The 22,584-nt window shown below is 50.4% G+C and overlaps 2 protein-coding genes across 2 annotated transcripts in view; one reads left to right on the forward strand and one right to left on the reverse strand.

Moving 5' to 3' along the window:
- LOC135810462 (uncharacterized) lies at positions 1-6,348 on the forward strand. The gene has a single exon (XM_065324196.1). The coding sequence runs from the start codon at positions 1-3 to the stop codon at positions 6,346-6,348; it is 6,348 nt and encodes a 2,115-aa protein (XP_065180268.1).
- Positions 6,349-9,456: 3,108 nt separating this feature from the next.
- LOC135810404 (dynein axonemal heavy chain 5-like) overlaps positions 9,457-22,584 on the reverse strand; it is an 85,574-nt gene continuing 72,446 nt past the window's right edge. Inside the window, exons 68-74 of the mRNA XM_065323901.1 lie at positions 22,384-22,485; positions 21,603-21,784; positions 18,689-18,998; positions 18,304-18,363; positions 13,099-13,251; positions 12,179-12,361; positions 9,457-11,001 (exon numbers count right to left, since the gene is read on the reverse strand). Coding sequence (XP_065179973.1) covers positions 10,045-11,001; positions 12,179-12,361; positions 13,099-13,251; positions 18,304-18,363; positions 18,689-18,998; positions 21,603-21,784; positions 22,384-22,485 — 1,947 coding nt within the window. The 3' untranslated portion in view covers positions 9,457-10,044. The remainder of the gene's footprint in view (positions 11,002-12,178; positions 12,362-13,098; positions 13,252-18,303; positions 18,364-18,688; positions 18,999-21,602; positions 21,785-22,383; positions 22,486-22,584) is intronic.

Genomic DNA, 22,584 nt, shown 5'->3' on the forward strand with positions numbered 1-22,584 from the left:
ATGGCATCCTCGGAGGAATGCCATGATTTGGAGCGTGAGATCGAGCTCCTGAAGCTGCGGAAGTCGGCAGCGAAGACGCAGCTCACGAATGCGAGGCGGGGGCTGTTGGTCTTGGTAGATGTCGACACGCGACCTGTGCCGGACAAGGCAACGGTACTGAAAGCAGTTTCCTTGCTGCAAGGAGCCATGGACGAACTTGCAGGCGTCACCAGGACCCTGGCGAGTTATGTTCAGCAGACCCCAGACTGTCTGGGAGAATTACGCAAGTTATCTGAGGATGCGGAGCAAACAGAAGAGAAATATACGTCCGCGATGGAACGAAGTGCGGACTTCTGTCGGCAATACAGCAGTTTTGTCACGCCCAGTACACGTTTTGGAAGTCCGTCCAGAAAAACTCAAATCTACAAACTGCGAGCTTACCTGGATAGGCACACTGCTCTTGTCGATGAGAACAGCGCTGATGAACGCGATGAACATGCTGGTGGAGCACGGGAATTTGAGTACGGAGTGGAGTCGCTAGCGCTGCAGACAGATAGTAGTAGTACTGTGGATATGGAGCACACAGCGATCAGAGAAGCTGGTGCTCAGCCCAGTGCCAGTGAAGTGAAAGTTAGAGCAGACGTAGCGGGCCTCAGTCTCGGAGACCAAGCGCTTCAGTCCAGCAGTAGCAGTACTACTTCTGCCACTAACACTAGTAACAGTACTACATGTAGTTCTAGTACATGTACCAGCACCACTGCAGGGTTGTCACCTGCAACCACAAACAACCTGTCACCACCACAGGCCAGTGTGACAAGCATTAGTTTCAGAAGTACAGGTGCCAGTTTCAGTACCAACTACTTGGCAGCATCCAGTGCACCACCACCAGGTTACCTGCAGGCCAGGCCAGTGATAGGTATAGGAAGCACTGTGACAGTCAGCGCTGCCACTGGGACCAGGACTAGCAGCAGGCATGCACCAGCAGTGCCTAGTACAAGTACAACTGTGCATACCACTCTGCCAGTGTCTGGGATGAGCTTGCCAACAGCCAAGACCAGAGTAGGCCAGACTGCCACTCAACCTATAGCTCTGCAATCTGCTGTACCTACACCAGCAATGTTTTCAGCCGCACCAATGTCAGCAGCATGGGCTGCTCCAGTACCAGTATCAGCAGCTCCATCATGGTCTGCTCCAGGATCAGCATTTCCAGCAGTCTCAGTCTCAGCAGCACAGGCTGCACCTGTGCCAATGTCCGCAGTGCCAATGTCAGCACCACACGCTGTGCCAGCTAGCGCAAGCTCGATGCCGAGGTCTGTGACAGCATCGCCCGGACCAGCGGCGTTGGGAACAGACATGTGGCGACAACTCAAGCGTGTTGCGGTCCCAGAGTTTTCCGGCGACAAGCGGCAGTACAACGCGTGGCGTGCAGCTTTTGTAGCTTGTATTGACCAGGCACCCGCTACACCTGAGTATAAACTGTTGCAGCTTCGCCAGTACCTGAAAGGCGACGCGCTGAAAGTTATTGACGGACTCGGACACTCAGCAGCGGCCTATGAGGCAGCCAAGCGGCGACTCGAACGGAAGTTTGGCGGACAACGTCGTCAATTAGCGCTCCACTTGGATGAACTAGAAAGTCACCCCAGTGTGAAGAGCAGCAAAGACCTCGAGCATTTTGGTGACCTGCTCGACATTGCCATCCTCAACTTACGCGAGGCAGGCCGAGACCAAGAGCTCGGAGATGGCACCCTGTACAGAGTTTTACAGCGAAAACTGGCAGAGTCGATGCTCACCAACTACCAACGTTGGTTAGTTGACCACCGACAGCAGCCAACGGTAGTAGCGCTTCTTGAGTGGACACTGCAAGAAGTGGAGTACCGTACAGTGGCAGCCGAGGCGGTACATGGCGTGGCAGCAGCAGTACCTGCAACAGCACCAGGCACTGCCCGTCACTTTGACAGCAGCAGACCATCATTCCGGCCAAGTAGCCATCGCTCGTTGCAGCAGAGCAATGCTCATACACACTTGGCAGACGGACAGACGGCACGAGACGAGGAGACTTCTTTCATATCCTCTCGCGCCACTTGTCCAGAATGCAGCGGGAGCCATGGCATTTGGGAATGCTCCACCTTCAAAGGACACGACACAGGCCGACGGTGGACAAGAGCAAAGGAATTAAGCCTGTGCTATCGCTGCCTGGGAACAGGGCACAGAGGCGACAAGTGTCCTCGAACTCACACTTGTGGTGTCGATGGTTGCCAACGGAATCATCATCGTCTACTACACGGCTTGGCACGATCAGATTTTGAGATCAGGAAGAAGCCGAGAGCCGATGGCAAGGAAAGGAATTATGACAAAGCAAACACCAAGGCTGAACAAGGACACTGTGGCGTCGCAACAGCGCATGAGACTCCAACGGAAGGGGAGTCCCCCCAGCAATGCAGCAATGCAACAGCCGAGAAGAGCTACACCAGTTTACGCACTGTGCCTGTCGCTCTCAGGTCCGGTAGTAAGCGGCTCGTCGTCAATGCGCTTCTGGACGACGGAAGTACCAACACCTTCATCCATGAAGACGTTGCCACAGCGCTAGGAATGAGTGGTGAGCAGCATGACATGACTATCAATATGCTGAATGGAAAGCGGAGCACTTTCAAATCCATGGAAGTGGAGTTCGATATCGCCAATATTAACGGTCAATCATGGACAACCGTAGTCGGACTCACAACTCCCAACCAAGTAACAGGACGTCTGCAGCTAACGGACTGGAGTAGCAAGAAGATTGGCTATGAGCACTTGGCTGATATACCGTTTCCGGAACCGGCCACCCCTGAAAGGATCGAGCTGCTCATTGGCGTCGACAATGCCGAGCTTCACCGTGCGTTGTATGAAGTGTCTGGACCAGCCGGAGAGCCCATCGCGCGTCTCACACCTCTCGGATGGACCTGCGTCGGAGCAGGGGTTAGCCGTGGCGGGGGCACAAACCACTGCTGCAGCGCTATCATCGCCAGCAGCGAGACCCTTCTGAGTGTGGATAAGACTTTGCGACAGTTCTGGGAAATTGAGCAAGTGACCAGCCCAGAACACCCCATGTCACCGGAAAACCTGGACGTCCTGACAGCGACAAAGAAACGAATGACGTTCACCAATGGTCGCTACTGTGTCGGGATGCCATGGCGGGCAGATGCATCACGGCCCACCAACAATTACGACATGGCAGCGAAGAGACTTGCGCAAACACAGAAGAGGCTGAAACGGGTCCCAGAAATTGCAGAGCGCTATGCAGAGACCATTGAGAGTTACGTGAGAAAAGGGTACGTGGTGAAGGTGAATGCAAACCCACATGAAGCAGGATCGTGGCTCCTTCCACACTTCCCGGTTGTCCGACTGAACAAAAGTACGACGAAAGTTCGCATTGTGTTCGACGGGTCAGCTAAGCATGATGGCACCGCCCTCAACGACCTGCTGCACACCGGTCCGAAGTTACAACGTGATCTATCGGCTGTTCTGCTCAGATTTCGGCGGCATCCGATCTGCATTGGCTGTGATGTTACGGAGATGTATCTACAGGTTGAAGTCAGAAAATCAGATCGGCCATATCTGAGATTCCTGTGGAATACAGACTCGCAGTCAGCTCCAGATGTGTACGAATTCAACCGGGTGGTATTCGGTCTGAACTGCTCCCCGTTCTTAGCGCAACTGGTCGCGCGAGAGCACGCTAAGACACTAGATCCAGAATTCGCCCGTGCAGCCGAGATGATGCTCGAATCAACTTACATGGACGACGGTATGGACTCAGTCTCTACAATTGCCGAGGGTGTGGCCCTGTACAAGAGTGTGACAGCAGCATGGAAGGGAGCAGGCATGGCAGTGAGGAAGTGGCTGTCGAATGCTCCGGAGCTGTTGGGTCACATACCCAGAGAAGATCAGGCAACGCAACTCAGCCTGAACGGAGACGGCCCATCCCAGATTAAGACTCTAGGGATCAGTTGGTTGAGCGACAGCGACATGTTCAGCTTTCAGGCTGTCATACCACCTGACGATATGATGATGACGAAGAGGAACATCCTCCGAAAGATCGCGACGATCTTCGACCCGCTAGGATTTCTGGCACCGGTGATCATCCGTGCCAAGATACTGATGCAAGAGATCTGGGCTAGCGGTGCAACTTGGGACGAAGTGCTTCCCGTCGAACTGAGCTCACGTTGTAGACAGTGGTTCCAGGATCTCCTTGCACTGAGCTCAATTCAAGTGCCACGCTGCTTGCAGGCCATTGCAGGCGCTACACCGCAAGATGTCGAGCTTCACGTATTTGGCGACGCATCAGAGTTAGCGTATGGTGCCGTCATCTACCAACGTATCCGCTACGCCTCCGGCGAGATCAGCACCGTATTTGTGTCTGCTAAGTCACGAGTTTCGCCAACTACCGCCACAAGCATCCCACGGCTCGAATTGATGGCTGCTGTGCTGGGAGTCGAAATGGCCAACGAAGTAGCCAAGGTGTTGCAGATCAACCCGCAGAACATCATCTACTGGACTGACAGTATGGACGTGATCTGGTGGATCCGTGGCCGGAGTCGCTTGTTCAAGACGTTCGTTGCCAACAGAGTGAGCACGATTCACCAGGCAAGCAGCCCAGATCAATGGCGGTATGTCCCTACGGCAGAGAACCCGGCTGATATTGTGTCGAGAGGATGCGCCCCAACATCGCTCACGCCGGACAGTATGTGGTGGACCGGTCCTAGCTTCATGGCCAAGCCGTCTGATGACTGGCCAGTACGACAGTTACCTACAGCCCAAGCAAAGGAAACAAAGTCCATGAAGGAGACCGTTCTGATGAGCAGCACTGAGACGGGTACTGATGATGAGGGCACAGGCGCAACGGAGCCCAGTGTTTGGCGACTGGAACCGCAGCGATACTCTGATTTGGAGCGCTTGATTCGTGTGCAGGCGTGGGTGATGAGATTTCTTCACAACGCTCGAGCGCCACATGAACGCCGCGAACTGGGTGAATTGACAGTGGACGAATTGAGTGAGTCTGAGTTGATACTGGTGAAATCAGCGCAAGAGTCTGAGTTCCGAGATGAGATCAAGGCCATCAAGAAGGGACAACCTGTGAGTTCCCAGAGCAAGATTGCAGCACTCCATCCACAGTTAGATGACAGTGGTTTGCTGCGTGCAAGGAGTCGACTTCAGTACGCGGACTTCTTGCCCTCTGACACGATCTCACCGATCATCCTTCCCAGGACGCATCCAACGACTAAGCTTGTGATCACGCGGATCCATGGCAACGGTCATCACGCACTCGGCAACAATCAAGTTCTGAACGAGTTAGTAAAGCGGTTCTGGGTTGTCGGTGCACGCGAAGCAGTCAAGGAAGTGGATCGTCAATGTCCTGAATGCCAACGCCGAAAGGCCAAGCCTGCTAAGCAGCTCATGGCGCCACTGCCAACACTCCGGATTGAACCCGGCACCCGTGCGTTTGAAAGGGTTGGAATCGACTTTGCAGGACCAATGTACACCAAGCAGGGACGCCGAGCGCAGGCAAAGAGATGGCTGTGCATCTTCACCTGTCTTGCCACACGCGCTATCCACATCGAAGTAGCGTATGGTCTTGATACTGGAAGCTTTCTGAACTGCTTCTTCCGAATGGTCGGACGACGTGGCGCCCCACACGAGGTGCTCACTGACAATGGCACGAACTTTGTTGGTGCAGTAACCGAGCTACGCGAGTTGAGAAGAGAACTGGACGAGAAGAAGATCATCAAGGCAACCAACGGTCAACGGATTCAGTGGCACTTCAACCCACCCGCAGCACCGCACTTCGGAGGACCATTTGAGGTCATGGTGAAGGCTGCCAAACGAGCACTGTACGCCATTCTGAAGTCAGGTGACATCACAGATGAGGAGTTAGTGACGGCAACGATTGGAGCAGAACACCTGATCAACAGTCGGCCCTTGACAACGGTATCTTCAGATGCCAGAGACTGTACTCCTATCTCTCCAAGTGACTTGCTGCTAGGCGACGCGAGCCACAGTATTGATGTACCCGGTGATGACCCAGCAGCTAGCCTGAGGAGACGCTGGAGACGAGTCCAGGAGCTGGTCAGACATTTCTGGGCAAGATGGATGCAAGAATGGCTGCCCATGCTGAGTGGTCGTGCCAAATGGAAGAAACCCTACAACAACGTGCAAGTCGGTGATGTCGTTATCCTACTCGCCAAAGACACACCACGTGGTCAGTGGCAGCTGGGACGAGTTGTCGATGTTCACCCAGGACGTGACGGGCTGGTACGAGTCGTGGACGTAAAGGTGAAGAACACCACGCTACGTCGCCCAATAAGCAAGATCTGCCCGCTGGAAGCATGTCAGTGAGTTACTGAGTGGCAACAGCATTGGACCATCGCCATTGACGTATGGTCATGTCTTTTCACTCTCTTGCTTCTCTCTTGCTTCTCTCTTTTTTTTTGTTTCTGTTTGCTTGAGCACTAGCAACTCAGGCAATCTTTTCTGTTTTTCTTTCATTTTTCCGCTTCGAGTGTTGGTGATGTATCTCTCCGTAGACACATCAGGAAGGGGAGAATGGCGTGGCGAGAATGCCACGGAGTTAGTCTACACGTTCATGTCATGTTCAGTTGCGATTTGCTTTCTCTTCCTGATTGCCATTGCGGTCATGCTGTCGGTTCTCTGTGATTTGACCTTTATCTCCTGGCATCTTACTGTCTTCATGTGCTCCCCTTGGGGGCACCTTGATGCCTGATGTAATATCGCAGTTGTACAGCGGGCTACCTTTTAGGTTCCGCTGCGGTCGGTTTCGCTGAGCCAGCCTTGGCACCGTGTAGCCTTTTTTGGTTGTTGTGTTCTTGTGCGTGCGGCATGAGGTTTTAGCTGTACCTTTGTTTGGCTGCGCTGCCTTTTTGTTTCCTGAGAGTTTTTCTTTGCATGTATTGTAGTTTGTTGGAATAATCGAGTGCTCTTCGAGCCAACACCACAGCGATTCAGGAGTGTCGATCCTCGCCGAGGTGTATGATCTGTAGCCGTCAACACAATGATCAAATTATTTCTGCACATTCAACAATGCCAAGAACTCACCTGGTCCCCAAGTAGCTCATTATCTTCTTTTTCAGCATGAAAGTTGGATACTAAGGCGGAGTGTGATGGTCGGCCAAGCTGGTGCCGTTTGCAGTTATTGTACTTATCCGTGAGAAGCTTCATGGGCAAGGCCCTTGCAGACTTCAACTCGGACTGTATATACAGCACCAGGCTGTCAAATGTTTCGTAGGCCGACGGCTGGTCACTCCCTTTGCCACTTCGTTGCCGGTGCATAGTGGCCAGGTGGGTGAAGGCACTGTAGCATGCTCCGACGTTGATAGTGGATTTCCGCTGCAACGCAATCTGGGCCATTCTGGAGCGAAAGTCAAAATTCTTGCGTTGTTCTCCAACTCTGCTAGATGCACATGTCATGAGGCACAAGTCTGCAGATGTGGATTCAATCATTGTACATCTCTCCTTGTTCTACGCTTTGCTGGTACATGGTGTCCCATCATCACATACATGTATCTCCTCCAATTCAGAATGGCTTGAAAAGTCATGGCCACGTCCAAGTGGCAGCCGACCCAGCAACGTTTTGTTAGTGTATGTACTGTAGCACTTGCGGTGGTACCATCCGCGGACGCTCTCCTCGGTGCAGTGGCTCTCGCACAAGAAGGTATAGCTCGTCCTGCCTGCATTTAGCAGCTTCAAACAAAGTTTCCCAACTCTGCAAAGTAAATCGGGTTTGCTTTTCCTGCGATGCATTGAACGCAATGGCACAAGCAAAATTCCCGCGATACAACGCCATTCCCAGGACGAGGCCTAAGAAGCTCCACGGCCTCTTCCTCCATCATGTCAAAAGGTGTCTACCATGCTGTGAGCGGTGGGCAGGAGGCACTCAAACAGCGCGAAACGCAACTACTATGCAACTACCAAACGAAAAATGCAATTCTACATTTCAAAGAGTATCCTGTCGGTGTCGTCGTCATCTTCAAAATTTTGAAAAAGGCGCTCCTTTCCGTGAACTGTGCACCCCCAGATGGTGCGCAGTATCGCCGACGAGAGCGGAGAAATTGGCTTCTCCTGAGCTTCTGCCCTAACTCTGAAGATGACAACAAGCGGAATCCAGGTCAGGTATACATACTTTAGGCCGTAGTGAAGAACCCAGGTTGTCTGCTTGAGACTGAAACGGAATTTTTTTTTGAAGTTTGGGCCGCTGGACTATGAGTATTACGTCATTCTACATACGCATTCGCAAGAAATAAAATCATTCTCTTTGGTCACAACTTCTTCGTTGTCCGGTTGGCCAAAGTAGCCGTCGTCTAGGGCCCGACGTAAAACCCTAAATTGGTGACCCCTGACGCTGCGCTCTTCGGAGTTTTGAACATGCCATCCCTGAGCTCGGCCCGCCGCAGTTTCCTGCTCGCCTCAACTCTCGGGATCCCGTCAATCGCCGGCTGTTGACGTAAAACTTGAGCCTCACCACCACTCGTCACTGGATCCGCCTCGGAGCTGCTGTGGCCCCTGCCACCCTCCCCGGCCCACCTGGATACCCCGCTATCCTGCCACGGCATTGTCCAGTCGTCCGTATTCGTCCTGGCCTCAAGCTGGAAATTGGCCACCTCCACCATCCGTACCAGCCCAACTGTGCACGCACGCAGGCACACGCCCGGCACCGGACCCCATGGAGCTGCGCTCGCCTCCATCTGTCCCCGCCTCAGTCGGCACGCCTCGCCCCAGTGCAGCGCTCCTGCTGGTATCCCGCCAAGCCTGCAACATGCAGCCGCCTCTGACACCATAACACTCCTCTGTCACGCGTACATTTCCTCTTTTCTTTCTTTCTGCCTCTGACATGCTCTCCACCTCTGTCACGTTAACACACCTCTGACACGTTAACCCGCCTCTGTCATGCATTTCTCTCTTTCCTGCTTTTCTGATTTTTGTTTCGGCATTTGTTGCCACGTCTCAAACAAATTTCACGCACGCAGCGCTCTCGCCTGTACATATGTATCATATTATTATATTTTTGCCTTTCCGCCTTGTACATGCTGCGCTTTCCTTTCTCTTCTCTTTCTTGTTTCTTGTTTATCGTGCTTCGCTCCTCCCGACCTCACCACTGGCGGGGGAGTACTGTAGCGACCTCACTCCCTGAGTATTACGTCATTCTACATACGCATTCGCAAGAAATAAAATCATTCTCTTTGGTCACAACTTCTTCGTTGTCCGGTTGGCCAAAGTAGCCGTCGTCTAGGGCCCGACGTAAAACCCTAAACACGACTCGATTTAAGTTCGAAGCAAGAAATCCTTGACTACAGGTGCCAGGTTTACAACCCTTGCACGCGACTGCCATGTACATGCTGCCACGGCCACCTCAGAGCAGCACTGATACTGAATAAACATTCGGCAAAGCCGCTGGCAGACAGGCCTACACCGGCTCAGCACGACAACGGCTCATCTGGGCATGGCCGTTGAACAAAGGATAAAGAAATCTAACAGCAAAAACAATAATTGACGACTACAGAGTCAATGCCAAGCGTAAACATTTACTTGTTGCACAGAACAGTAACTGTATCTAACAGCAAACCGGTGGAGCTGGAAAGTGCAAAATTCAAACCAAAAACATATCCAAATACGTGTATCTCATGTACTGATCCGCATCAACAACATTTTTGAACGATACGCGGTTTTGCATGAAACTCGTGAAAGCCAACAAAGACCGGCAGAATGCAGAGAGAAAACTTATGTTTTTCAGTTTTATAATATTTGATCACAAGCAGTATGCAGCTGAGAATCAGTATAGTGTGATTGTCTGGCTATTGATTGCCAGAAAAGTAGAATATAATGTGGTTCCCGTGGTTACCAGCACAGCAGTGTATATTATAGTGGTTTCCGTTGTTACAACAGTACTGGCACAGCTAAAGGTGTTCCCATGGTTACCATGACAATAATATCTAAAGTTGTTGCATGGTTACCATGACAATAGTATCTAAAGTTGTCCCATGGCTACCAGCACAGCAGCATCCACAGCTGTTGCCGTGGTTACTTGATGTCACAGAGCAGTGCAACGCCGCGTAGTGTCCAGTGATCGGCGGACTGGCCGGGTGTGTTCAGTTTGAGCGTGGTGATGTAGGTCAGGTCTGTGCGCTGAGGTTTCTTATACACCGGACAGCTGTACGGTTGGAACGGTCCAGTTCTTTTGGCCTTTAGGGACATGTCAGTACCGGCCATACCTGCCTGCGCTAACAAGCCAGCATCATGAGTGGAGGGTACCTGCACCACTGCTGGCACATCGGGCGGCGGGTCGGCGTTGGCAGGGGTCTTGTCACGCGTGCGCGGTGAAAACTTTGATTTTTTGCTGCTGGTGGATTTAGCCTTTGCTGAAGGGTCCTGTTGCTTCTTAGCATCCTGACCAGTCGCCTCCTTAGCAGCACCTGGAGCAGGCTGCCCCTGTCTTTGAGGCCAGGAGGGCTTCTTAGGCGGTGGCGCCGCCGCCTGTGCAGGTATCACCTGTCGCACACGCCGTCGTTCCAAGGCCGCATACTTCACCTTGCCCGTGACGGCTGGTGGCTTGCCGGGCGGTGGCGGGGGTTTAATCCAGTGCACGCTCCTCAGGTCCGTGTCAAGCCTATCTTGCTTTCGCGGCGGCTCGTCGGCAGGTCTTGCCCGGTTCATTGCTCCCGTCTCTATAAGTCTCCTGCGGGTTGCGGCGTCCGGCTTTGGGTATTTCCCTCCCTTTTTCGGATCAAACTTTGCCTCAGGCTTTTGTGATTCATCCTTTTTGCGCTCAGGCTTCTTTCTTGAGATGGTGGAGGCTGCCGCTGGTGGAGGCTTAGCAGAATGGGTGGGCGTAGAGGCCGCTGTGTTGGGAGCGCTGCTGGTCCCGGTCTTAGCCTTGTCGACCTTCTCCTTCTTCTTGTCCTTGGTGCTAGCTGTTGCCGGTGGTGGTGACGTATTGATGGCAAAGATGTGTACCACCGGCAAGGGACTGAACAAGACCTACAGTGGAAATACGCACACCGACACAGAAAGAGAGAGAGAGAGACAGAGAGAAAGAGAGAGAGAGAGAGAGAGGGGGGGGGGGACACACACACAGACACGCGCCGACACACCGTGACATTTGATCATGTACACCCTAAATTCTTACCAAATTCAGCTCGCTAGGCCCGCCTGGAGTACATGTATATGAAATGCATTCGCCCAGTGACTATGTTCAGCCCGCTGGGCTAAGCTATTTCGGCAGAGTTCATCTGGTAGCCCAGCTGAGTGGCAACACACCCATCTCGATTACCGTATTCACTCGATCCGAGTCCTCTCTTGAATAGTACCCTGACTCAAACGGCACCCTGCCCCTGAGAGCCAATGAAAAAATATAGCTGCCCCCCCCCCCCCCTCTAATCAAGGGCATCTGCAAGTTTGGTGTTGTTTTGCTAAAAGACACCCTTAGCAAAAAACGTTATGTTGTAACGGTATTATCGTAAGGGGGAAAATACCGTGATTTGGGTTCGACCTTTAGCAAGATGCACGCTATTTTTAGTACGCTGTTGCCACGAGAATAGCTTTGATTTCGCGCGGTACAACCATTTTTGTCACCATATACGCGATACAAGGTGAAATGCGTACGGACTATGCAATATTTGGCCAAAACACGTACCGTTGGTCACAACGATAAATCAGGCCCCATAACGTTTTTACGCTGCAGCTTCAACGCTATTTGGGTGATCAAGGTACGAGTACCGTAAAAAATAGCGTTACCGTTGTTTGCTAAGGGTGTCTAATGTTCTTGTCCATGCCATTGCACTGGTAGTTTCAGGATAAAAAAGGCAATCCTTGTTGCCGTTTCTGTTGAGTCGTGATAGTTTACACTTTACAGTAAACCGTTTAGACTTTAGCTCAAGTTTCAACGGTTTCGTTTATGCTGGATCACGGCCCGGGCCGATGTGCCGGCATTGATGAAATAGTGCCCTCTCTTGAATAGTGCCCCGACTGTGATGGACTTTGAAAAAAAGTGCCCCAATTGCACTAATCACGCGAGCACAGTAACAGGCAGAACAAAGCCAGCATCATATCTACTGGCAACCCGGTTGGTCTAATGTTCAGTAGCCATCCCAGGCTGAAGTGAGCACGAAATCATTGACGCGGCTTTTCCGCGTTCCCCGCCTGCAAGCCTACTAACCTTTTGTGGTGATTCCACCAGGCAGGACTCCTCTTTGTCCCAGGCGGCCCCGTCCAAGAAGAGCCCGTGCACGTAGACGCCTTCCTCCGGTGGTGAGCGAACGTCGGTCTTGTTCATGCTCGTCACGGTGTTGTCCAGTATCACGCTGTCCAGTGCCCAGCCTGTGTGTGCCCTGGTCACCTCCTGCAGCATAGCGATCAGGATGACGATGCCAGGCAAGCGCACATAGCATCATGGTATACACACACATACTAACACTGATGATGTCATAATGATGTAATCATTGCATAATGATATAATGGCACTGCAATTGCAACCCATGGTACTACTGATGGTGTTGCTGGAGATGACGTCGTTGAAATTGCAATCAGCATTCGACAAGTCATGAAACCGGCGCTGCCTCCGATGTACACGACTTGTAGGAGGTACATGTCTGCACAACGTGCTCATGGACAGTGAAACCTGTCTAAGACAACCACTCGAGGTCAAGGGACTTTCAAAACTACGGCGTAGTCTCTGTTACCAGGTGGTCTCCTTATCCAGGGTCATTCGACTGGACTGAATACTGAATAGCATCCCTTGGTCCTGGTTGCACTTGTTGTAGATGTGGGGCTCTTGAAGTGTGGTACTAAATAGCTTTCTCTCTCGGTATCGAGAACCACTATTTTCCCAGTCCTTTTGTTTGTGTGGCAGGACGAAAGCGGAGAGGTAGTTCGTCCTTCGGGCCAAGCGACACAGTGGTCTTCTAGGACAGGTAGTCGCTTCATTCGAGTGGTCGCTTTGACAGGTTTCACTGCAATCATGCGCGGCATGTTCTCAGCTGCAGACAGTCTATACCAGGGCACTCATGAATGACATCAGGCCCCAGACAAAGAGGCATTGTTATCAGGAGAGTAACTGATGCTAGTTCGTTCACGTACCTGTCGCATAGCGGTGAGGAATCCCTGTGGATTGAAGAAACCGGTCATCCAGAATACCTTGGGACGGCCTTTGAAGCACCATGCACGGAACTGAGCATCACGCTCCAGCAGCTCGGTAAACCAGAATCCCAGTGTGGATGATTGCCACGAGATCTACACACACACAAACACACACACACACACACACACAAACACACACACACACAAACACACACCGGAGGAAAACAAACAGGGCTGGTCGAGGCAGCTCGAAGCAGAGTGCTCGATGCAAAAACGTGCAGAGCAGTGTACACAAACAAGGAAGGCTAAGGTATGCTTAGCTGTAACTTCAAGTTTCACGCATCCTAGCGATCATCAGACAATGGCATTCATTACTGGAGGTTTTGTGAGCGGACTGAGATCAGTGTTTGGGGAAACATGTGAACATACACGTGTAGGTGCTTGTTCACAAATCATGACAGGAGACTAAAGTACCCGACCACAGCGGTGGATCCAGCGACCTCTACAGTATAGCCAAAACTGAATAGCTGATACACGTACATGGACACGCATATGGTTGCCAGTAGTACATTTACTATTTAGGGAACCCCTGGAACCCCTCCTGGATCCGCCCCTTCAACAGGTGAACCGTGGTGAAGGATGCAATGCCGCAGAGGCCAGCTCTGCGGCACCGCAGCAGAATTGTCTGATTGGCTACATGATCGTCTGCTTTGTGTGGAGTGTTACAGGACCAGCAGGAGCAGTTTTTGATTGGCCCAGCCATACCATAGCCTTTCACTCTTTGTCCATGATATGGAGGGGTACACATCGCCTCCTCAGTAGAAAACACGCATTGATGGCCAAAGAGTTGGTCCGACCATGGCTTGACCAGCTGGAGAGGTTCTGCCAGGCCTAGCTGCGGTATTTGTGGAGGCGTAAACGTCAAGTACAGAATCATGCGGAATAGCAAAACTTCAAAACCAAAACTCTCCTCTTCACTCCTTCAATCTCCTTTTTATCTCTTAAATAGAGCTAAGTTAATGATGCCCCCCCCCCATCTCACTCCATGCTTAAGCCACGCACCTCAGTTCCTGACTGGAGTGTTGCCTGAGCTATGCATACCGGTAGTAGTAATAATGTCATGACCATTGGCAAGCCGCAGCATTACTAATAGCAGCACAAGCAGCAGCAGCACCACCAGGAGGACCAGCAACAGCAGGACCAGCAACAGCAGCAGCAGCAGCAGTGAAAGTGTTAAGGGGGCTCAACCCCGAAGAGGGAGCAAAAAATATTATGGTAAATCGATCTGAACTGTGTGTTTTCAGATGGCCAGACACCTAGAGAACTGGTCTGGGCTATTTCAAGGATAGGTTTATTATGTGGTTCCCCAGCTATGGGGGTGTTATTGTACCTATGTTTTTCGGCAAAAATTCAATGATTTCTCACTAAAGGCGTAAAATTCCAGTTGGTAATGCTTCAAAAATCCTGAAAGTGGGTATGGAGGGGCCTACAATACTGTCTCCTTTGGAAAATGTCCACAACATATGACCAGACCACTGTGAGAGGCCAAGGTAGCCCAGAATGTGATTTGGCAAAACGCGTATTTCAGCAGACCGATCTTTAGACTTGTTTGAATAGTGGAGAATCGAGACAATAACATGGTCCATTTTATGGTCATTATCTGCTCTTCAAGGCCATAGGAAGGCTCTACAAAAATAGATTTTTATGTCCACCATCTCGTTTCTCCGTGAGAAACAAAATTTGTGACGGATTTTGCATATTCAACTTGAAAGTCAGATTCAGCATTGTTGACAAAATGAGTGTATCGACTTCATTCAAGCTTCACTTTGACTATGTAGGGCGAGAAGCATTTGCTATAGACCAATCCCAGACAATACCCCATGCAACAGTCACAACTGAATTGTGTTATTCACATCTTTGTTGTATATTGTGAGTATGTACATACATTTTCTAGGGTACCCTGTAAGAAGGCCTTAGCCTAGGCCTGTGGGGATTGCCCTATCAAAAATTTGATAATAATAATAATACTATAATGTACATACATACATACATACATGCATGGGTATATCAATGTACAAAACAACGGATTATAAGTATAACGCTTTCAATGAGCAACTTGAGTTGCTTGGTTACTGCTGGATGCGATGGCTAGCAGCCACTGTTGGTATTGTGAGTTCGCGCCTCCAGTGTGCAGCACAACGTGAATGTTTGAGCAGATAACTGCAGCATCATCACGAGTGGTAGAAAGTGGGGACGATGCTGCACCTCCTGCAGCTGCTGGAGTACTTGTGCGGTCTGGAGCAGTGTGTAAAATAGGGGTGTTGGTGTTGGGTCTTCCAGATGCTAGATGATGTGTTATGCGTTTTGCAATAGCAGAACTCGTTGTGACTAGCACACGCCCATCGCCACCCGGTTCGTGCAATAATCCAAGGATGCCAGTTCCCTGATTCCTCTCAAATGCCAACACCAGATGATTGTACCTGTAGGCATGATATATAACGTTGTTGTTGTTGTTGTTGTTGTTGTTGAAGTAGACTTCTACAAACACCCATGGTGCAGCGAAACTCCCACTCCAGCTTGTTTGCTGAGACTGTGACAGAAGCCTGACTAGTGCTGCAATGTGTACTGCTGTGATTCATGATTTCAGTTGACATTCCTTGCCTTGCCTTGCCTGGGTAATATTGCAGTTCTTCACAACATGCATAACACAATTTTATGCTGCATTTACAGTCTAGGTCAAGGCCGAGCTCATGAAAATGTGGCAACTTGACCATGCATAATATTACGTGTCTGTGACTGTCTCTGCTCAAGTTGTTCTACAAGGCATATTGCCAATATTTCAATATTCATTTTTATAATATTATACAGATTCCTGTCATAGTTCAATGATACAAGCACAGCCATACTACCTTGAACCCACAGCCTTCTCCTGAGAAACACAGGCACATGTCAGAACTCACCCAGTGCAGCCTTAGAGTTCATAGGATCCATGCTTTCCACTCCATCCAGCATGAGACTCAGATGTCTGACCAAATTCTCCTGCCCACACATAGAACACTTCACTGGCATGTCCCTATGCTGTTTATATATACTGGCTGTTCCAGACCACACTCATTACTCACAGAGATCAAGTCCCTACTTGCAGACACTACACTCTGACTCCACTATCTCCAGGTACTGCAGGTACAAGACCAGTTTTTCTCTCACAGTCGTCAGTAACATTTTTATCTGGCGACTGGAAAAGAAAAAATAGATATCGTTCCAAGTGCCACTCAAGTGGATGCACTTGAACTTGAGAGAAGCATGTCACTTACCTGCGTTCTGAGACTGGTACATGTATCACTGGTAGCTGGGCTCTGGACAATCTTGCAGGTTTACTTGTCTTCACTGGCAGGCGAGACTGAGAAAAGGGCATATCTGAGCTGGAAGTTAGAACTACACGACCTGAAGAAGCTTGACCTGAAGAAGATTGAACACGCTTTGTTCCTGAGCGCCCACGAAAACGGCCGTGCCTATTGATAACTACAAGTACTTGACGCGAAACTCCATCGATCGCCGACATCCAGCAAACCAAAATGGAAAACACAAAACGTTCAAACTGTTCAAGGACTGCAGTTTCTTTGAATTCTCGCAAAATAAACTTTTGAACACGACTATTTCTCGCAAAAAAACTTTCTCCAGCCGCGGACAAAATGTTTTCAAACGCGAAATTTTGCATAAAATCATGCCCAGATTTCGATGCGCGCGCAGAAGTACTGAGCCCCCTTAAAGGGGAAGTCCGGTGAAAATTTTAAATTTCACAGTCCGTAGAGTTCGGGGCGCTGAGTCGAATGGTCTTTGTCTGAGGAGGCTGCGGCCTATGGTTCGTCAGATACGCCCAATCGAACATGTGCGAATTTGAGCGCGCCTCACCCAAATCCAGGTGATGACGTCACAGCGTGCAGCCAGGTAGCCACACCATCTAGTTGTGTACAAAATGGCCAAATTCGGAGCGCGTTCGATTGGGGAACCGTTTGTCGCAGTTTCTTCGGACCAAGACCATTCGATTCAGTGTTACAAACACTACGTACCCTGTGATTTTCAGCTCGGTAAACCTCGAGGTTATACCGTATTTTAGCCGTTTCCGAGTTGGACTTTTTCCGTCAGCCTGCAATGGCCTCTGTAGACTATGGCTCTAGCAATGCGCTGCGTGCAGGCTAGCTGTAGTGCAGTCAACAAACTCATCACACACGGAACTACTCCCGCACTGCCGTGCTGGGGTAGCTACAACAAGACTCGAGTCACAAGACTCAGAAAACTAGTCAACACACAGACTTGTCATGTACTACACTCGTATCAGTTCATGTAGTCAGAGAACGTGCGTTTCTCCTTGCCGGTGCCGGTGGTTGTGCTTTGAGAAAGAAAATTTTAGTTTTCCGCTCCAGTCCCACCTCATTATTTTATGCTACAGCGATGAGTGCACAACCGTGACAAGTGACAAAACAGCGAACAGCTCCCGGACCTAGAACTTTCAGATTCCATAGCGTTGCGAGCGAAGAGCCGTGCCCGAGGTTCAAAGAGCCTGCACTGTTCTCCAATTGAGTAGTCGGAAATATGCCAAGTTCGCACCAAAACATCACCATGTGCCAGGCTACTGGAGTCTAAGCGAATCGGTATGGAACAACATTTAGAGTACTCGCATCACTCTTCTCCATTTTGGCAACCCTGCTCTCCAGCGATCTGATAATTATATCAGCCTCGTCTGCAATAGCTGCTGCTTCTTCATCAGTCGGAAACTCAGTAGCGCTCACTCTTGACCGGCCCGCGCGGCCATTTCTTCAGCTGAATACCGAGGTTCTCAGCCCCAGACCAAACTCATGAAGGTCAGCCATGGCTGCATCCTCACTCTCACAAGGAGTTAGGTCTTCGGGGTCGCTTGCACCACCTAATATCAGTCGCCAAATCATTTGAAATAGCACTGACACTATTGCTTTCACGCACTCCTTTTGACCTAGCTGCACGCTATGACGTTGCGGAGGGTGTGGCGCGGCCGCATGACGTCATGGCGCAGCCCCCGAAACTCAGTTTTTCAAACGGAAATATCTCGAGAACGCTTTGTCAGAGACACGTGGGACCAACACCATTCGACTCAGCGCCCAAAACTCTACCGACACTGAAATTTAAATTTTTCACCGGACTTCCCCTTTAACGTTCTCTCCCACTAACCTTCTTCCACAGGGTTGGAATTCGAGCATCGTACATATTGTCCAATGCGTCACGTAGATTCTACACAGACAGGGGCATGGATACAGGGAGCACGAGGAGACATGCACATGCAGTTATTGTAGCGAGCAACAACACTCGGCAGAACAAGAACCATACTTACAAATTGCCCTTACTCGCCAAGTTCCATTTGTGGACCCATATTTGGTAGAATAAAACACGACGTTATCAAATTGAGGCTAATTTCGGGCTCCTAAGCAATGTGTTCCTAATTTCATATCGCAATGGAAAGGAACAAGAAAATTAACATCCAGGGAAGTGAACTGAAGATATGCATTAATTGTGCAACCAGCTGCTACGTACATGCAGGGGGGGTCCCATTCCCTACCTCATTCATGATTATGGTGCCATCAATGGCCAGCTTCAGATCAAGTAGCGTGGAGCGTACTGCGGAGATCACACGCTGCATGCGGTCGATCTCCTGCCGCAGGAAGATGTTCATGGGTTGCAGGTGACCCATGGCGTGCAGTCGCGCCTTGACCTCGTGCGGTACGTAGGCGGCGGGCAGGCGTTTGAGCATGTCTTCGGCCTGCTTGAAGACGACGCTCTCACGTGTAGCCCCACCGCTGCCACCGGAGTCCTTTGGCTGGATGCTGAGAATGATGTTCATGCAGGTTTGTGCCGTGTTGGTTTGGTAACTAATCACAAACACACATCGTATACCAACGTCAGATCACAAACACATGATTGCATAGCAGCATCAGGTCACAAAGACATGAATGCATAACAACATTAGTAAAACCAGCATGCAAAGCCACGCATGGCCAAGAACGACAGCACAAGCAACACAAAATCAGCACGGAGATGCAACAGCTGGCACGTAGCAATAACACAATCGAGAAGTGCAGGAACGGCACAGGGATTGCGAATCGGCGTCTTGAGCGTCCTATCACTTCCCGTTGCTCCGTACATCGGGACAACACTCGGAAGGCCCCTTCAATAGTCGACTTACGAGTACACATGTTTCACTTTATGTGCATCAGAACTATCACTGCTACCGATACTGTCCAAAATTCTTGAGAAGGTCGTGCAGAAATCGTTGGTGGAACATGTCGCACGGATGAACATCTTGCCAGCGACCCAATTTGCGTTCCGTCATGGGCACTCTACGGAAGATGCTCTTGCCCTACTAACTGAAAGAGTCGACACTGGGCGAGATGACGGTCTAGTTGTGGCAACCTGCCTTCTAGATATGTCGAAAGCCTTCGACAAAGTCAAGCACAGCATTCTTATCCAGGACCTTTTTGACATTGGCGTTACTGGAGGAGCACTGACTTGGTTCAAACATTACCTGTCAAGTCGCCAACAGCAAGTGCGCACTGGTACCGGACTCGGCAGGGTTGTTACATGCACCTGCGGTGTTCCGCAGGGTTCGGTCCTGGGGCCGCTGCTCTTCAGCATATACACTAGAGACGTACCGACTGTTACCTGCCCGACTATGTCAATCCAGTTTGCAGACGATATAGCCTTGACTTCCACCCGCCGCAGCGCTGACCTCGTTTCTTCTGAGCTCACAACAGCTGTCTCTAACCTAGCTCGCTGGCTAGCCTCCCGTGGTCTCATCCTCAACGCCAACAAGAGTCAGCTCCTTGTCTTTGCAGGATCCAATGGCCAGAGTCCCAACGTTGTGGTAAAGTGCGAAGGCATACCCGTGCCAAGCGTCACCAGTGCCCGCTACCTTGGCATCATCTTGGATGTACGCATGTCATGGCAGCCCCAGGTCGATGCGAGCATCACGAAAGCCAATAAGAAAATTGGAACTCTGTGGCGGGCACGAAAGTCGCTAACACTTGCTAGCCGTGTGCTGTTCTTCAAGGCAGCTATCATGCCGGATCTACTGTATGGGTCCGTTGCGTTTAGCCCAGGTCTCACACAGGCCCAGACCGACCGGCTCCAAGTAGCACAAAACCGTGGGGCAAGAGCAGTTTATGGCCGGCCGGGGTTCTCTCGTGCCAGTGATCTCCTGGAACGCATGCAGGTGTTCAGGATTGGAGAAGTACATCGGCAGAAGGTCCTGGTCTTTGTCTGGAGGTGCATACACGCCAGTGCGAGTCCATCTCTCCAGGAGCTCTTCGTACGCTGCGCGGATCGTAGGACGCGCCTGGATCTCGCCCTGGGGCTCCGTCTACCAGCTACGCGAACCCGCGCCGGACGATCTCGCCCTGCCTCCCGAGGTAGTGCCCTTTGGAACGTCCTACCGGATGCAGTCAGAGTACTGTCGTCTCTCAGCAGCTTCAAAGCTGCCGTCGTACCGTATACCCTCCGATCTTCCGGATGTTATGATTAGAAACTTGCCCTGAGACAGCTTCCTGTCTGTGATTGATTTTCACTGTTTACCATTATTATTTGCCATGGCGACCCCCGTAAGTCCGTAACTGGCAGGGCAGGGTTGGGCCTTTCATCCTCCCGATGTTAGTAGCAAGTACTCTCGTTAGCAGTAACTGTTAGTACTTTGTTTGTTTTTTATTTTATTTTATTTTTTTATTTTATTTTATTTTCTCTATTTATTCTCTTTACCAGGCGTGGGCCATCCCCTGGACAAACAAAATGGGTGCCTTATTATTATTTTTCTGTTTCTGTTTTAATGACAGTCCACTGCACGCCTGAAAAAAAAGTACTTAGTTTATTAGGCGGGTTACAGAACTATCGACTTATCGTTCGCTGGCTTACTTGTAGTTTGATAACGCTTCGCTCTTCATTGAGATATCTACCATTCTCTCTTTTTCTCCTTATTTTCTCCCCAACCCTCCTTCCCTGTAACATAATAACATATTCGCTGCCTTGTCATTGAGCATTTGTGCTCGTTTGGATTTGCGAATTCAAATAAAGTATACAAACAAACAAAGAACAGCCCTCCCTGGACTCCGAACGCCTTCCTCTCCTTCCTCCTCCCCCCTAGCCTGAGGCTCCCTCCCCCCTAGCCTGAGGCTCCCTCCCCCTCAGCGGTCGGCTTACAGGGGGTATATGTATATCAGAACAGTATCTATATCAGAACAGTATGTATATCAGAACATTATGTATATCAGAACAGTATGTATATCAGAACAGTATGTATATCAGAACAGTATGTATATCAGAACAGTATGTATATCAGAACAGCACTACACCACCCCCCCCCCCTACCCTTCCCTGAACCCCCTACCCTTCCCTGAACCACCTGCTCTACCCTACACACCTACAGTTTTCTACACACACAGTAATGGATGCAGGCAGGCACGCCAAATACAAAGTACAGCGCTTACGCAATATCAGCATTGACGTGCAGTCCAAACACCTCGGGCGTGTCATTGGCCGGCAGCTGGTCGATGTGGTCCATGAAGTCCTGCCATATGCGAAACTTGTCACCAGTGATATCCACCGGTATGGTGTAACCGGGCATACCGATGTAGTTACCATACGCAAACATGCAGGCATTGAAGTAGGTCTGTGCCAACAGTAACATAACAAGAGTACCAGCACACACAGTCTGTCCAGCCTTGCCACCATTCCAAAGCAAGACACCCACACTGACACTATAATGTATACAAAGGCAATTGTCTCCCATGTTAATGTATACAAATGTGTTGGTCCAAGGCAGGACAGTTGGACAGCCTGCACACATCATGCGAGAAAGCTGCAGTGGAAACCAGCACAGTAATCGCTGACAAGATGGTACAGTTGGGTACACACACTGAGCAGCCACGGCCGTCGTGACTGTCAACATCTCACCAGGCACGATTGCCTGGGCTCACGGATATAGATGGTAGTCGGATTTAATGGGTTCAAAGGTCAGGAGTTCATGGGTTCATAGATTCATGGGTCCATAGGTTCATGGGTTCATAGGTTCATGAGTTCGTCAGTAACAGCGAGGTATGCAGGTGCTACTGTCCACGAGGGCAATGTGCTACAACTCAATGCAAGCGTGTAGTCTGTAGATATCTACTCAGCCAGTCAGCCAGGATTGAATGTCACCATGCACCACACTGTACAAATGAATGCTGTGTGTGGATGAGAGCATGTTGTGTGTGCATGAGCGATGCTTACTCTGGCGTAAGTGTTCAGGAGAATCTTGTCGAAATCGTCCGTGACACGACCGCCATACTGCACCTCACCAATCATGTACTGGATAGTTATCCATGAGACACCCTACAGGAACACAGCACACAGGAACACAGCACAACGAGAGTGAGACTCAACAACACCTCAGTCTCAGTAACACACAGCAACAACAGTAGAAACTACACC

The sequence above is a fragment of the Sycon ciliatum genome, chromosome 1 (assembly GCF_964019385.1).
Source record: "Sycon ciliatum chromosome 1, ocSycCili1.1, whole genome shotgun sequence".
Lineage (NCBI taxonomy): Eukaryota > Metazoa > Porifera > Calcarea > Leucosolenida > Sycettidae > Sycon > Sycon ciliatum.

Coding starts and splice junctions, on each gene's coding strand:
- LOC135810462 (XM_065324196.1), top strand. CDS start 1: ATGGCATCCTCGGAGGAATGCCATGATTTGGAGCGTGAGATCGAGCTC.